The sequence below is a fragment of the Chrysemys picta genome, chromosome 2 (genome assembly GCF_011386835.1).
Source record: "Chrysemys picta bellii isolate R12L10 chromosome 2, ASM1138683v2, whole genome shotgun sequence".
NCBI lineage: Eukaryota > Metazoa > Chordata > Testudines > Emydidae > Chrysemys > Chrysemys picta.
In genome coordinates, this window is record NC_088792.1 from 248,669,416 (window position 1) to 248,687,310 (window position 17,895).

Consider the following 17,895-nt stretch of genomic DNA (forward strand, 5'->3'; position numbering starts at 1 on the left):
AAACAAAAATATGTGGTGGCTGGAATTGGATAATAAACTTAGTTACTGGCCAGTATAAATGTAAACAAACCTACTGACCCCTGGTAAGAAAAGTGCAAAGGGAAGATAGACTTATGGTTGAGACATGGGACCGAAAGTCAGAAGATCAGCTTTCTCTTCTCAACTGTCACAGGCTTCCTTTGTGACCTTGGGAAAATCACTTACTCATGTCACTGACATCATTTCCATAGCTGTAAAATGGGGATACATACCTACTTTACTGGGGTGTTCATCAATATTTGTAAGCTTCTTTGAGATCTCTGGGTAGGAAGACACTATGGAAGTGCTAAGGAATATAGGTGGTGATTTCCCCATCAGAGGAGTATAAGGAAGACATGACCCAAACCCTGTCCAGTTTCTAACCCCTCCTATGAACCAATTTCTATTTGCTTCTCTAGTTCAACTTCCACTGGCTCTCATTGCAAATACTTGTTCAGTTGATTTACTATTACTTCCACCTAGCTTTTCCTGCATATTTCCCCCCTCTTCCCAAATACACTAGCACGCAGAATGCATTAGTCTCCCTAAACACAATCAGCTTATTTCTCCAGCCCAGCTATAACCTTTGCAGAAAGATCCAAATGACTCAAGCCAACTGATGCTTATCCTTAACTGTTAACATATAGGGGCACGTTCTTTAGTAGGCCTCCGTAGTACTTCAGCTTGCAGTAGAAATACAATGAATTTCCAGTTTTCTCTCTCACCCCTCCTGTGGTTTGTTCCAGGTTTCTGCAACTGACCCTGATCAAGAAGCTGACCAGAGTGCCCTTTGCTACTCTTTACATGGACACGGGGCCAATAGTGAATTCTGCATCAACGAGTACACAGGAGAGATCTATGCAAACAAAAAGCTAGACCGTGAAAAGCGATCCATATGGCGCTTTCTTGTCCTTGCTACAGATGAAAATGGAGAGGGACTAACTGGCTTTGCAGATGTAATCATAGAGGTCAGAGATGTGAATGACAACCCACCTCTTTTCCTTTGCATGTCAGAAGGCTGCTTCATGGGGCAGGTTCCTGAAGATTCCCCAGCAGACACCACTGTAATGGAAATGAATGCCATAGACCTCGATGACCCTAAAGCTGGGAAGAATGCAGTATTAACTTATAGAATTATTCAAAATGTCCAAAATGAAATCAACCTCAACTTGTTTTCAATCAACCCAGTTACGGGCACCATCTGTACTGTGCTTGGATCCTTGGACCGGGAGAAGGAAGATAAGTATCTGGTGGTGGTTGAAGGAAGGGATGGAGGTGGACTCACTGGGACAGGCACCGCCACCATTTTGGTGTCTGATATAAATGACCACGCTCCAGTCTTTACACGGAAGATGTATACGGCTTTTGTCTCTGAAAATGCAAGTATCAACACTGAGATCACAATGGTATCTGCTATGGACAGAGATGAAGGAGAAAATGCTGTGGTGACCTTCAGCATCCTTGATGGGAATGATGATCGTAAATTCTCCATAGAGACAGATAAAATTAACAAACGTGGGGCTATTCGGTTGCGGAAACACCTAGACTTTGAGAAACCTCATGAGAGGGTGTTTAACCTGACTGTGAAAGCTGAAGACACTGATTTCTTCAGCATTGCTCACTGTGTTGTCTATGTGGAGGATTCCAATGACCATGCCCCTGTGTTTTATCCCCCATTCTATGAAGTGATGGCTCTGGCTGAAGATGTGCCTCTTGGCACTAAAGTTGTACAGGTTTCTGCTGTTGATTTAGATTCGGGGCTGAATGGAAGGTTTTTATATCGCCTGATAAACAGGTCTGACCCAAGTGGACAGTTCTCTGTGGGTAATGATGGTTGGGTTGTAGTTGCAGGATTGCTGGATCATGAGGCTGTGACACAGCACCACCTTGTGGTCATTGCCACTGATATGGGACAACCTCGGCTGACTGGCAGTGCCACTGTTCTTGTGACTCTGCAGGATGTGAATGACAATGGGCCAGAGTTTGAGGCTCAGTATAACCCAGTCGTCTGGGAAAACACTGCTTCGCCACAAATTGTGCAAATGAACGAGACTTCTACTTTGTTATATGCTAGAGACAGAGACACTGCTGCTAATGGAGGGCCTTTCTCCTTTCACTTACTCAGCAATTTTGGCAGCGTAACTTACTTTAACTTGCAGGATTTCAGCAATGGAAGTGCACTGCTCACTGCGCTGCATACCTTTGACAGAGAAGTGCACAAGGTGTTTTACCTGCCAATTCTGATTACTGACAGCGGGATTCCTCCTATGAGCTCAACCAACACGTTAACTGTTAATATTGGGGACCGAAATGATCATCCTCATTCTGCTGGCTACATGGAATGCCTCATCTACTGCTATGATGGTAATTGATTTGGAGCTTATTTCACTGGGCAATACTCAGACCCTGAGCAGCAGGAGTGCAATTCGGAGAGATGTGTCCCATTCCTCAAGAGTTGCTTTCCATGATGCATTGGTATTTTGGTGGGGAATGCAGCTCTGCCAAAAGGTTGATTAGAACTGAAACTTGGTGTGTAAGGTCTGGTCCTGGGGGATGGAGTCAATGCGTGTGTGGAGGAGATTGAATTTGGGGTTGAAGGAGGGTAATTGGCTTCTATCTTATGTACACTTCTATAAAACTTAAGTAAATGGTTTTCAGATACTATTTTGTTTCCCTTTAATTACAAAATAGCTAGACTTATTTTATACTGATGTTGTTCATTTAATAATGTTGTCAAGGGTTGTGATCTGGATTCAAGTCTGAATACCCTGAGAGATTACTTGAAATTTGAAGTTAAACTAATCTGGCATGTTGTCTAGTTAATGTTTTAAATGTGAACCCGAATATGAACCATCTGTACTCTCTGAAAAGTTAATGCAAGCCTTGAACTGCCCAAAAATAGAAATGGAAAAATCTTCTATGGCTGCTGCTTTTTGTGCCCTTCCTTGCTCCTTGCAGCCATCATGAGGCAGGGCACCTTCCCTGACCCTCAGCTCCCCAATCCCTGATGATCTCTTGCAGTCCCCAGCGTCCTTACATAAACCCCAAAGGAGAGTAAACAATATAAATAAGTTATGTTGTAACTGTGGGGCTTGCATCTTGTGGTGTCAAACCACTTCTCCTCCTCCCCAGATCCCACCTTATGCTTCTGGTCACATGGCAATCCCTCTAACTAGTGTTTCTTATCAGGAGGAATTTCACTTCCTAGTAGCGCTGTCAATTAATCGCAGTTAACTCACACAATTAATTAAAAATTAATCACAAATGCAGTTTTAATTGCACTGTTAAACAAGAGACTACCAATTGAAATGTATTAAATATTTTGGATGTTTTTCTATATTTTCATATATATCTTGTATTCTGTGTTGTAACTGAAATCAAAGTGTATATTTTGATTACAAATATTTGCACTGTAAAAATGATAAACAGAAATAGTAGTTTTCAGTTTACCTCATACAAGTACTGTAGTGCAAGTTACAAATGTAGATTTTTTTTGTTTTGTTCCATAACTGCATTCAAAAACAAAACAATGTAAAACTTAAGAGGCTACAAGTCCACTCAGTCCTACTTCTTGTTCAACCAATTTGTAAGACAAACAAGTTTGTTTATATTTACAGAAGATAATACTGTCCTCTTCTTATTTACAATGTCACCAGTAAGTGAGAACAGGCATTTGCATGGCACTTTTGTAACCAGCATTGCAAGGTATTTACGTGCCAGATATGCTAAACATTCTTATGCCCCTTTATGCTTTGGCCACCATTCCAAAGGATATGCTAACATGATGATGATGCTCTTTAAAAAAATAATGCATTAATTAAATTTGTGACTGAACTCCTTGGGGGAGAATTGTACGTCCCCAGCTCTGTTTTACCCGCATTCTGCTATATATTTCATGTTATAGCAGTCTCGGATGATGACCCAGCACATGTTGTTGTTCATTTTAAGAAGACTTTAACTGCAGATTTGACAAAATGCAAAGAAAGTACCAATGTGAGATTTGTAAAGATAGCTACAGCACTCAACCCAAGATTTAAGAATCTGAAGTACCTTCCAAAATCTGAGAGGGACGAGGTGTGGAGCATGCTTTCAGAAGTCTTAAAAGAGCAACACTCCAATGCGGAAACTACAGAACCCGAACCACCAAAAAAGAAAATCCATCTTCTGCTGGTGGCATCTGACTCAGATAATGAAAATGAACATGTGTCAGTCCGCACTGCTTTAGATGGTTTTCAAGCAGAACCCGTCATCAACATGGACACATGTCCCCTGGAATGGTAGTTGAGGCATGTGCATCTGGCACGTAAATATCTTGCGACGCAGGCTACAACAGTGTCAGGAGAATACCTGTTCTCACTTTCAGGTTACATTGTAAACAAGAAGCGGGCAGCATTATCTCCTGCAAATGTAAACAAACTTGTTTGTCTGAGCGATTGGCTGAACAGGTAGGACTGCGTGGACTTGCAAGCTCTAAAATTTTATATTGTTTTATTTTTAAATGCAGTATTTTTGGACATAATTCTATATTTGTAAGTTCAACTTTCATGATAAAGAGATTGCACTACAGTACTTGTATTGTGTGAATTGAAAAATACTATTTTTTTGTCTTTTTACAGTGCAAACACTTGTAATAAAAAATAAGTATAAAGTGAGCACTGTACACTTTGTATTGTATTGTAATTGAAATCAATATATTTGAAAATGTAGAAAACATCAAAAAATATTTAAATAAATGGTATTCTGTTATTGTTTAACAGTGCGATTAATCGTGATTAACTTTTTTAATCACTTGACAGCTCTACTTCCTACATATACTGTAGTAGCGCTGACATGATGATATGTTATAAGATGTTTATATATAGACCGCACCAGTGTATTGGACAGCTATTATACTTGATGTGTGCTTGTTTTAAGGTTTAGTTTGATGTACCGAGTGAAATTTTTGTGTGGTTGCTAACTGCACAAAAGGCCTTGGTCATTGCTGGCAGTCCTCAAGGGTTTGTTCTTGGACTGCAATGATGGAATATTGGATTTCTCAAACTTAGTTACAGTGAATTTTGAATACCACTTGGCTGTACTTCATAAGATGAATTGGTCTGTTTTATCAACTCCTGTGAACTTAAATGAGAGGCTTTTTTGTCTTCAGTCTATTTAAATAAAAAAGTCATACATACATTGAGGTTGTGACACACGATAAAGTAAGGAAGGCTTTGTATTTCATGTTGTATTTCATGTTGTGTTCAGGTACTGCAGGGATTTAACATCAGTATATTATAATATGTCCTATATAATGGCTATTGCAAAATATATTTATCAAATAACTACTGTTACAGTTACAGGGCTAGCTGCACCTCTGGCTCCTTTCTGGTTTCTCTGAGTGCACCACCTCAGGTATCGGGCTCTGGGTCTTTACTTACCTCAGGACTCAATTTTACAGTGCTGCCACTCTGAGGCTGGGGTATAGTACCCTGTGTATTCCCCATTCTTATCCCCCAAGCCCACTGAGTTCAGACACCTGTGGTTCTTCCCCTGGTATTCAGTGACAGAACGGCCTTCTTCAAGCACAAGTATTAGCACTAGTAACACTTTAAGAGAAACAAGATTTTTAAAACATTCTACATTTCCTTCTGTCTTACCATCCCCTGATGGTAACCTAGGCAGGCCTAACTTCTTCACCGGGTTTCTGTCTCAATTAATGCCCCATTCTTGAGTATCCTTTTTAATCCAGCCAGAGTTCTTTTAAATTTCTTTGTTCACTGACCTTTTCCTGCTCTGATCCAAACCAATTTTGCAGGCTGGCTGGAGACAGGCAGAGTCATCAAAGTTCAGAGGTGGCTTATCCTGAGCCCTTCTTTTCTTTCCTGCCTGTTTTTCTGGACAGCCTGAGTTAAACCAATATCCTCATATAGAAAACACCCCAATAACCAGGCCAACATACAGTATTCACAAATCATTACCGAGCTGCCTTTAATTCCATCCCAAGTACTGACAAAGATTTTAGAGTTAAGGAAAGCCAGCGAAATTATAATCGCATATTTGTTTATATACGTGTGTATAAATGTCAGATACTTTTTAGTTATGTCATTCATATGTTTAATTATGATAGGTATCTTACCCACAACTGTACTGGGCCAAGTTCACGCACCAGACAACGATGACTGGGATCACAAGACCTATCAATTTGAAGGAAAAGCATCAAGGTATTTTAAAAAGAAAATAATGACCTGACAAAATGGATGATAAATCTTCAAAAAAAAGAAAATATTTAAACTTTCTCTGAGAACTCACATGCCAGAGTGTATTGTGTGCACTCTAATTTGTGTGCACACAATCTCCAAACCCATTTCCTACATAGAAAGCTACATTATACGCAGTCATATGAGCAGCTCCAGTTTGCTCCCCAGTCAGTTGCTGCCTAGGCCAGCAATTTCTGAGATGAAATGCGCATCCCCTGACAAGCAGAGTGCCTTTAATCACTCCACAGGCAACCAGAAGCCTCACTAGCCAATTAAGGAGTTGCATTGGTATATTCAGAGGCGAGTTGGGATTCCTTCATCCTTTTTCAGAAGGATTGTGGCTGCAGCATGGGATTTTGGTGAGGGAAAGGGGGAAGTGTAATAATTTCAGGGGTAATTGAATATTGCCAGAAGTGGGGTACAGCTGCTAGATCGGAACATTTCACTAGCAGTGGTTATCTTTGGCCTTTGTGACAGCTTGGGATCCCACTCTGTCAAGAGCCCAGTACTACGCACAGATGCCTGACTAACGAGTTGGAATGCTATCCCATAGTCCCTGTGTACAGTCTTATCCAGTGCCATTGGTCCACAGCATAAATACAGTTCCCTAACACCCTGCTCCACCGCTGGAGAAGTCGTGTTTTGGTGCCCCCACTTAGTTTTTGAGGTCCTGTCTACACTGGGAGCTTTTGCACCTGTGTAGCTAGATTGATGGGGTTTGCACCAGTGCAGAACAGAGGTGACTTGCAACAGTGCAACTTGACTGTTTTGGCACAGGGGAGCTGCACCACTGCAAGTCACTTTATTTATACCAGTGCATCTATACTAGGGGTTTGCATTCATACGGTTACATCAGTCTAATGACATAGTGCAAAGTACTCAGTGCAGACAAGATCTTTGATCCACTGGGAAAGGTAAACAGAGGCAGGCCATGGTAGTTCATAGTTATTTGAGAGTGTGCACCACAGCCTGAGGGTGGTAGTCTGCGAGCAGCTAGGAGGTAGTATAATTTTTGCTTTATTTTAATGAAGCTGCTGCCGAATCCAGGCATCTTGCTATAGAATTTAGGTCTACTTTGCTATAGAATATGCAGATCTTTGACTATGGCCTTGTGTACACACTAAGGGCTCAATTCTGCACAGCGTCTGAGCTCTGTTTAGAAGCACTGGAAAGGAGATGTCTCCCCGACTCTGTGCCACCCAGCCCCAGACAGAGTTCGAGCAACTTGGAGTCCTGCTTTAGTTTATGCCACAGTTTTGGGGTTTCTAGGGGCCTTACACCAATGGAGGATAAGTGTAACACCCTGGCTCCTCGCTGTCCTTTTACCTGAGGTGAGGGGGTAGATCTGTTATGCTGTCAGCTTTACACTAGGGGAATTCTCCACAAAATCTGGTCTTGACCTGATTGAATAGAACTTTATTCTTTGTCTTTTCCTTTCACATAATTTCTGTTGCAGGTACTTTATCCTCAATGATAACTCAGGTTTGCTGAGTATTAAAGAAGGTACCCCAACAGGAATTTACAATGTAAGAGTGAAAGTTACTGATGGAATCTGGCCAGATGTGATCTCAACAGTAAAGGTGGTTGTGAAGGAAATCAAAGATGATGCCATCCGTAATGCTGGGTCTATACGAATAAACGGTAAAATAATGTATTTTTGTGTCTGCAGTATTTCAGCTCTGAAATCTGCCCCCTTTATGTTAGTGCTGTGTAACTTTGAACTTTTATTAGTGTCTGCTTAATTATTAGATATCTGTGTTGGATATGTTTAATATTCCTCTAAGTAGAGATCTGAAAAATGTACACATGTGCTCTGCTTTGTTTTCTTTTTCCCCTGATACATGAGGGGGAGGGGGTCAGAAGACACTGCAGTAAATGCTGCATTCTAGGGTAAAACAAAGATAAGATCCTTGAATTCCACACTGACAATGCAACCATGTATTTATATTGCAAATAGAATTTGTTTGAACAACTCTAGTAAAAAAAAAAATCCTTCTAAAGATATTCCTGATTTAAAGAGAAATAAAATAAATGTAATGACTGAATAAATAAGCTCCGCAATGCAAACCATTGAGCAAAAACCAGTATGAAAAATTTCAGAGCCCAAAGGTGAAAAGTCTCTCTGTGCCACGAGAATGGAATCAGATATGCAAACTTAACTATTTTGGCCTCTACTGCTCCCATTATAATTGAACGTCATATGATTCTCCTCAATCTGAAAGATGAGTATATTGTTTTTTAAATTGTTTGTTACAGATATCACTGCAGAGGATTTTATATCTCAGTCTTCTGAGAGAGAAAGTAAATACAACCAAATGAAGAAACTACTTTCAGAAATCATACCAGCTCAACTCGAAAATGTCCACATTTTCAGTGTCTTGAATGTCCCAGGTCAAACCCGAGGGGTTGATGTTTGGTTTACAGTTTCTGGACCACCATATTATAAAGCAGAAAAACTTAACGGCAACATGGCAGTGTCCAAAGCACGGGTATGTGGCTTTCAACTCATTGAGTTAATTAAAATCTTGCATCTATAATCTAGTGAAAATGTTTGCACAGAATCATTGATTTTTTGAGAGAGAGAAAGATTGTATATTGCAATATTTGACTGTACTGAGCAAAAAAATTCTTTTAGTTTGGCCAAAAGTTTCAGATCTAGGTGCTTGAAGTTCAGACCCATAATCCATATTTAGGCATCCAAATACTATGACCTAATTTTCAGAGTTGAAGATTTTGATGGGAGCTGAGGGTGTTCAGTGTTTCGGAATGTCAAGCCACTCATTTAGTTGCATAACTTTAGGCACCCAAATGTGAATATTTTGCCCTTGGAATACTCTATTTCCTTTTAGGAGTATGTGTTTCAGAACACGTATCTACGTATCTTCTACAGAGACTATGAAATCCTCCATAAGTGATGCATATGGTTGGGTTTTTTGTGCCCACGGTTCTTGATGTTTTGCTTTATTTCCTCGGCCCATGTATTGAAATGTTCAGTAACTAGAACTCACAAAATTGCTCAGTCAAAAGTTCCATCTTTCTACAGTAAGTAAGCAGAGTGATAAAATAACTTTTCCCGTCAGAGAAAAATGTGAGCTGAAAATTAAACACACCAAATCACTCCTGCAAATAAAATCTAATAAGCAGCTAAGTGACTTGCTGTGTTGGGAGAATGCGCTTTGGCAATGCCACATGGACTGGATCCTCTTGCCATCAGAATCATGGCTATTTACTGTTGTTGCCTTTTACAACTACTTGCTCTCTAAAATCAGACTGAGATTAAGTGTCCAGGTCGCAGAGAGAGAGAGAGAGAGAGAGAGAGTAAGTATTTGGGATCTTTTGTTATAAGAGCTGAAATAAAATTATTCAGCTCAAAAAAAAAAAAGTGAAATTCTTCACAAATTATTTAATGAATTCTCAATCAGTTCAAGTTAAAACAGTCCCAGTATGGAGCCAGAGGATTGAATGGATTCTACGATGGAGCTACCCTTTCATGGCTAGTGGTGGGGTCTGTAGGCAGGTTAATGGCGCACTGGCAGGGACACTCACACTGCTACAGCTCAGGCTCCACCTCTTCTGTGGATAAATAAGATTTTGGTTTCTCAGGGCTGTGATTCTCACACTGTCTTCAGCATTAAACTTCTTCCCACAGGAAAAGGCAGATTAATAAAACTAACTTTCTTCTCCAGCTGGAAATCATCTTGGATATAAGCATCACCCAGATTGGCATAGATGAGTGTGTGACTGCAAACTGCACTCATAGCACTGGATGTGTCAGCAAGTACAATTATAGTCATGTCCCCACAATAACTACTGCTGGAAGTGTCTCACTGGCATCTGTGACGGTCCTGAATAGTGCCCAGTGCACCTGTGCAGCTAGAGAAAGCCAGCATCTCTTCTGCTCCTCATACCGGACAAACCCATGTCTCAATGGTGGCACGTGTATAGACACTGACTTGGGCTACAGGTTAGTAAAACTTTTCATGCCGCTCAGAACTTCTTCTAACTTAAAATGGGTGAGAAAGGGGCTCAGAGAAACAAATCAACATTCATCACTTCTCAAAAGGCAGATCTGGCTGGATATACTTAATTTTGTTCTTGCAAACAGATTTCTCACCTTGCTGATGGCTACTTACAATCATCATAATCCTCAAAAGGCAGAAAGCATGCAAGTTGCACTGGCCTCCCTTAACTTGGAAGTATGAGAAGCTATGTTTGTGCAATCTAAATGCATTTTATTAGTCAGTCACTTCAACCAGTACCACAGCATGTCACTCACAAACTCTTCCCACAGGCACAAACTCCTCGCTTTCCATGTTTTTGTTTTTTTTAATGACTAATCTTTAATACCCAGCATCAGGGCCGGCTTTAGGCCAATTCAACCAATTCCCCTGAATCAGGCCCCGCACCTAAGAGGGCCCCACGCCCAAGTCCCGGTATGGCGTACCTGCAAGAGCAGTGCACCGTACCAGGATGGCCCAGCTTCCCCAGGGGGCAATTTAAAGGGCCCAGGCCCTTTAAATTGCCACCAGAGCCCCACTGCTAGAGCCCTGGGGTAGGGCTGCGGGGCTCTGGGGGCTATTTAAAAAGTCTGGGGCTCCCGCTGCCTCTACTGCCCTGGCCCTTTAAATAGCCGCCGGAGCCCCGCCGCTTCCCCTGGGCTCCTGCGGCTATTTAAAGGGCTGGGGCGGTAGAAGCAGGGGAGCCCCGGGCCCTTTAAATAGCCCCCCAGAGCCCTGGGATAGCGGGGGGCTTGGGGGCGATTTAAAGGGCTGGGGCTCCAGCTGCCTCTGCTGCACCCCCTGCCCGCACCAGCCCTGCACCCCCTGCCCTGCTCGCAGCCAGCCCGTCTCCAGCCAGCCCTGCACCCCCTACCCGCCTCCAGCCCTGCCCCCCCTGCCCACACCAGCCCTTCACCCCCTGTCCTGCCCGCACCAGCCCCGCCCCCCCTGCCCTGCCTGCAGCCAGCCCTGCACCCCCTGCCCACAGCCAGCCCCACATCTCCTGCCCACAGCCAACCCCTGCTGCACCCTCTGCCCTGTCTCCAGACAACCCCGCCGCACCCCCCTGCAGCCCTGCCCAAAGCCAGCCAGCCCCATACAACCCCTGCCCACACCAGCCCTGCACCCCCTTCCCTGCCTGCAGCCAGTCCTGCCGCACCCTCTGCCCTGTCTCCAGCGAACCACTGCCGCACCCCCCTGCCTGAAGCCAGCCAGTCCCGCGCTCCTCTGTCTCCAGCCCTGCCAACCCATGCTGCACCCCCCTGCGGCCCTGCTTGAAGCCAGCCCGCCCCACACACCCCTGTCTCTAGCCAGCCCCCCACCCCTTGCCCTGCCTGCAGCCAGACCCTACCTCCAGTCAGCCCCTGCCCTGCCTCCAGCCAGCCCCATGTCCAGTGGTGCCCTGCAGTTCCCAGGGCAGTAACCCTGCACACCTGCTTCAATGAGGGGGGCAGGGGGCAGCTGGGACCCACACATGTGCACAATAGGGTGACCAGACAGCAAGTGTGAAAAATTGGGATGGGGTGGGGGGGGTAATAGGATCCTATATAAGAAAAAGACCCCAAAATTGGGACTGTCCCTATAAAATCAGAACATCTGGTCACCCTAGCACACCCCTAGAGAGTGGCAGGGACCCACACATGTGAAACGGAGCTCATTAATAACCGATCAACAGCATATATGACGCAATGTACATAATATATAATTTTATTATTTATATAGTTATGGAAAGTAAATAATACATGGAAGAAATGAAAGGGTTTTTTGTTTTTTTTAGTCATCCCTGCCGGGGCCCCACCAAAAATGTTCGAATTGGGCCCCGCACTTCCTAAAGCCGGCCCTGCCCAGCATATTGTCAAACATGGAAGTGAGGAAAGAGTAATACACACACACATACCTTGATCCCGAAGTGTGTGTGTGTAGATTTATATCACCCCTCACTTACACTTAACTATCTCTGCGGTGGAAAGGCAACAGCAACTGCCCAATAGTTCTTGCAGGAGGTGACAGTGCAAATCAAGGTATTTAACTGAACCTGCAGAGTCCCTGTCCATGGTAAAGCCCACATCCAATTCCAATATGCTGCTCAAATGTATTAAACATGGTTCCTCTTGCTAGAGAGGAACATAGTCTTTTCACAGCCTCCTGCCATTATCATTCACCCACTTCAGAGACTTGGCCCATGGATAGACCCCCCCCCCATTTCCTTTGTTGTCATTTGTAGGCATTTACCCTTTGCCGCCCCCCTCCCCCCGTCTCTTCAGGTACCGTACTGTATAAGAACTGAATAGTACAACTGGTGCCCAAACTTCCTCTCTTCCATTATCCTTCTTTCCCATTAACAATCCTTCCCACAATCTGTATTTCTATCATTCCTTATTCCCATTGAAATCTCTTGAGCCTCCATGAAAAAAAGCTCCTCAGATCTATGTTTTTGTAACATAAATAAAACAGATATAATTAAATATTTCAAAACAGTGAGCCTGCCATCACCCTAGTGGCTTGTAAGTTGTATCCCTTTCCCTGCTTCATTCATCTGTTTTGCCTGTTTAGATTGTAAACTCTTGAGAGAAGGGATTCTCATCCTGTGTGTATAGCATCCAGCACATTTGAGTTACTATACTAATATATACACAATAATCGACAAATCTAATAACTAGCAAGAAATCCTCTCTCTCCCTCTGCGTGACATTAAAGAGTTAATAGCAGAAGGGTATTGCGAGGAGTATTGCATAATATTATATATTACGAGGAGTACTTCATCGGATGAAGTGGGTTTTAGCCCACGAAAGTTTATGCACAAATAAATGTGTTAGTTTCTAAGGTGCCACAAGCACTCCTTGTTCTTTTTGCTGATACACACTAACATGGCTACCACTCTGAAACTTATATATTACAGTGGCTTAACTATTTTTTCACAAAAAATCCTTTATGTACATGCTGCACATTATTACCTAAAACTAAACTGCTTGTAAAAATAAATGAACTAAGTACAGTTTGATGCATAAGCTTTGATTGTGATTATTCACTTGTTTGTTCTCCATGTGGTGATCTGCAGTGTGTCTCCCACTCATTAGAGTGAGTTAGCATGGTTTGTGCTGTATATTAAGGATCATTTCCTTAAGGGTTATATTCTGAGTTTTCAGTTTGGAGAAAAAACAAATTAAAGTTTTTCTTTACTCTTATAGCTGTAAATGCCCTGCAACTTTTGATGGGCCTGACTGCCAACAAACAAAACGTACCTTCAGAGGGCATGGTTATGCCTGGTTCCCTCCCATCAAGCCTTGCTTTGAGAGCCGTATCTCGTTGGAGTTTATTACTGAAGTGGCTGATGGCCTTCTGTTGTACAATGGACCAGTAGCACGCAGTCATCCTGGAGAAGTGGAAGACTTCATTGCTTTAGGTTAAAAACTTTAACAGATTCATTTTCTGCGTGAGTTCATGCATGCATGCGTGTACAACTCAGGTTTTTATTTACAGTCTTGTACTTTCTTTGTCTCTTAAAGGAAAAAAAAACATTAAAAAAATTTCTTGGCAAATGAGGAGCATTCAGAACAACTTACCAGCACTTCAAGTTCATTCTATGTACTGTTATTCCTTCCCTGCAGGCTAAGTGGTTTTAATACTATTAAAAAAATGCAGTTTAAAAAGACTCAGGATATCTGGGACAGTGCTAATCTGCATCTCATTCACATACTAAAAAACTCCTTAAACCGAAATTGAGTTGGTAGTTTTTAGTTCATGTGGATTTTAATATTTATGTGGTTGACTTTTGGACAGGAGGCGGCTTATTCAATAACTGTTTCTTTTCCAGAGCTCTCTGACAGTGTCCCATCACTGACTCTGAGTCATGGCTCTGGGGTACTCTTCCTGCAGTTGTCTCAGAAAGTTAATGTTGCAGATCGCCGCTGGCATAATATAAAAATTATAAGTGATGGAAAGGCAAGTATAAAAACAATCCTGTAAAACCTTTAGTTCACCTATCTGGATATCATTTGAAGATAAGATTGCTGCTTTTAGTATAGTGTCTGGCTAGATATTTCTATGTCCCCTACCCCACCCCCAATGGCCATGGCATCAGTTTCAGCAGGCATTACAGACTTTCAGATTTGTCTCCCATTCTCTTTGTCAGGGAGGCAGCATTGTCTAGTGATTATACCACAGGGCTGGGGCAGGGCCGCCCGGGGGGGGGGGGGGGGGCAGGTGGGGCAATTTGCCCCAGGCCCCGGGCCCCACAGGGGCCCCCACGAGAATATAGTATTCTATAGTATTGCAAGTTTTTTTTAATGAAAGGGGCCCCCGAAATTGCTTTGCCCCAGGCCCCCTGAATCCTCTGGGCGGCCCTGGGCTGGGGTAATCTGATTAGTCATATTCCATTCCTGACTTGCTGGAGTGACCTGCAGCAAATTCCTTCATTGCTCTGGGCTGGACTCTGGTCCACCAATTTCAATTATGCCACTTACACGGAGTAAAGTGAAGCTAAAGAGACTGGAGATCGTATTGAAGAATTTCTTCTGTGCAAGGGTAATCTCTGCTGATCTGAAACAGGTGGAGGTGACTTCACTGCTGTCTGTGCTGGAACCTGAGAAGGGGAGAGGGAGGTGGAGAGTGTGGGGAAGGGACCAGTGACCAGTTGGCTGAAACTCCTGGAGTCTTGATCAGCCTCTGCTTTTCACTGTACCCACAGCTCTGTTTGGGCACAGCCAGGGGAGAATCAAAACTTCTGTGTCTGGTTTTTCATCTATAGAATAGGAATCCTAATGTATAATTACCTACCTCTGAGCTCTGCAGGTAAAAACTCATTATGTTAATACAATTTTCCTGCATTTTAACTTGTAGTTAATGGCACTGGCCTGTTGCATAGGTGATGTAAAATCTGCAATTAAAAACCAATTTGATCTTTAATGTAATGCATTTTCCACTCTAGAAAGTGCAGCTGATCCTTGACCACTGCGTAAATGTTTCAGTTAAAGATGACAATGGCATCCTTAAGGAAATCTCCCAGATGGATCCGTCTGCCTGCAAAGTTTCAGAAGAGACTCCAGGAAATGAGAGGTAAAAACAAAACAGATAACACAACCACAAAAGAACCAAGAAAGAAAAGGAAAAACACCAAGTTATTGTTAATCTAGGTTGACTGCTACTAATTCTTTCCTTTTTTCCTCTCCTCCCCGAATGCTGGCAGGTTCCTCAACGTTCACCAACCCTTACAGCTGGGTGGAGTTAAGAAGGCCTTGCCATACCGTAATTCACAAAAGCACTTCAAAGGGTTTGTTGGCTGTATACGGAATGTCATCGTTGACAGCAAGGTAAAAATGTCAGGAAATCATTCTTTGGGGCAATATTTTTAACTGCAGCTGCCTAAGGTGTTTCCCCCCCCCCCCTCCTTTTCTAGGTCTATGACTTGGAGCATCCTGCAGAGTCCTTAAACAGTGCGCCAGGCTGTACTATGACTGATGAAATGTGTCACAGAGCTGGGGCCCTCTCCTGTGGTATTCATGGCAAGTGCATTGGTGAATGGGGCTCTTTTAATTGTGGCTGTTACCCCGGATACGCTGGATCAAAATGTGACAAAGGTACAGTTAGTCTTGGGGAGAAATGAATCATGGGAATCTTTGGGAATAGGCAGCAGATATACCATGGAATAGAATTTGTTTAATTTGATAGTAGTTGGTTGGAGCCAGTAGCTAAGTAATGCAATGCCTTGCTCTGTGAAAGGTTTGAACTTGCAGATATTGAAATACTTATGTTCACTTGTTGCACAAAGGAAGTGTCACAATGAGGGTCTTCGCAGGACTTCATTTACCTCTTTTGTGGTTTCATTGTGTGAGCAACATAATGAGAGATGGGAGGATTTGAGGTTTCTCTGTGGCTCATGCCCCCATTTGTTTCAAGTTTCTGATTCTTATTCTAAAACAAGTGCAGCTAATACTGCACCTTTCAGCATCCTTGGTGGCTATAGGCAAGAGGAAGGATGACACAGGGGTTAAGTCGCTATCTCGGAGACACAGGTTCAATCTCCTTGCGCTGCCAGACTTCCCATGTGATCTGGGGAAAGTCCAAGTTAGTTACCAAGAATGGAATCTATGTGGACAATCACTTGAAGAAAGAATGGTCACTGCTCTCCAATAACTGTGGTTCTTCAGGATGTTGTCCACACAGGTGCCACGACCCACACTCCCACTGGGTTGCTAATCAGAGCTCTGTTCTTATGGGGTTCTCATTGGTAAAGGAACTGAGCGTGGATTTCAGCCACTGTCCCCTGTGCACTCAGCTGTGGGAAGGGACAAGATGGCTGGGGCCACCTGTGCAGCCCCAACACGTAATGCTATTCAAAAGAATCTGATCTCATGACCTTGGGGAGCACACACTGAGTCGAATTGCTGTTGGCAGCACATCTTGGAAAACCACAGCTACTGTAGGGTGAGTAATTGTGCTGTGCTCTCTCTACTAGGTCCATGTGAATTATATAATGGGGGTCGCACCCTTAATAGCTTGTGTAGGACAAGCTTATTGCACACACCAGGGGCTCCTTGCATTCCTCCATTTCCCCCCGCCCCCACCCAAGCTCTCTGTGTGCCACCCTCCCATCCTCTTCTAGTTCAGCGATTCCCTGCAATCCCCACAATCTCTTTCCTGCCAGGCATCTGTCTGCCTCCTATCTCCCCCTCTTCTTGTACCAGTTCCCCCCATTCTTCTCCCATATCAGTGACTCTGTGTGCACCCTGATTCCCATTCCCCCTCAGACATCCATGGCATCGGCACTGTGTGCCCCAGATCAGGATTCCCCATTTGCCCCAAAATGCCATGGGCTGTATTTTTCCCTTTATCCCCATACCACAGTCCGCCAACCCTATCCCCCACGAGGGGTTCTCTGTATCTCCCAATCCTCCCTCCACCTATTCCAGCATTCCCCATTCATACAGCAAATATAGTACCGATCTTTAAAATGGGAAACAAAGAGGACCTGGGGAATTATAGACCAGTCAGTCCAACTTCGATACCTGGAAAGATACTGGAACAATTTATTAAACAATCCATTTGTAAGCACCTAGAAGATAATAAGGTGGTGATAAATTCATATTGGCTATTATCTAAGAACAAATTATGACAAATAAACTTAATTCCCTTCTTTGGCGCAGTTACTGGCCTAGTAGATGAGGGGAAGGAGTAGAAGTGATATATCTTTTCAGTAAGGCTTTTGACACAGTCCCACATTGACATTCTCATAGACAAACTAGAGAAATATGGTCTAGCAGCTCACAAGTGCAGCCACATTGATTCACAGACATTCCTTCACAGATGTGCCAGAACACAAACAGCAATAATCCATTATCACAAAGCTACCCAAGAATATAATAGAAAGTAGCCATTCTGACACAATATACCTTTTGGGGGGACCTTCCACTGCTGTGAGAACAGTGGCTGGCTAAAAGGTGCCAGATTAGTTTTTAATAACCTTTTAAAAGATGTAAATCCTGGCTGTATGTGATACCACCTCCCTATGCCTTGCCTTGGTTCTGTGCTGTGATAAACCCATATATTAGGGATTCTACCATTGCCTCCCACCTCACCCACTACTTGGGCCTTCACTGTGGCAAGTTTTGCAACATGAAACTCGTCTCCCTGATGACCGCCCTTGT

The 17,895-nt window shown here is 43.2% G+C and overlaps 1 protein-coding gene across 1 annotated transcript in view; it reads left to right on the plus strand.

Annotated features, from left to right (window-relative positions):
- Nucleotides 1-17,895, plus strand: part of LOC101945548 (neural-cadherin-like) — a 56,755-nt gene that overhangs the window by 28,080 nt on the left and 10,780 nt on the right. The window contains exons 17-26 of the mRNA XM_024105264.3: nucleotides 765-2,382; nucleotides 6,125-6,218; nucleotides 7,711-7,895; nucleotides 8,511-8,743; nucleotides 9,941-10,218; nucleotides 13,441-13,655; nucleotides 14,067-14,194; nucleotides 15,180-15,307; nucleotides 15,438-15,561; nucleotides 15,648-15,828. Of these exons, the coding sequence (XP_023961032.2) occupies nucleotides 765-2,382; nucleotides 6,125-6,218; nucleotides 7,711-7,895; nucleotides 8,511-8,743; nucleotides 9,941-10,218; nucleotides 13,441-13,655; nucleotides 14,067-14,194; nucleotides 15,180-15,307; nucleotides 15,438-15,561; nucleotides 15,648-15,828 (3,184 nt within the window). The remainder of the gene's footprint in view (nucleotides 1-764; nucleotides 2,383-6,124; nucleotides 6,219-7,710; nucleotides 7,896-8,510; nucleotides 8,744-9,940; nucleotides 10,219-13,440; nucleotides 13,656-14,066; nucleotides 14,195-15,179; nucleotides 15,308-15,437; nucleotides 15,562-15,647; nucleotides 15,829-17,895) is intronic.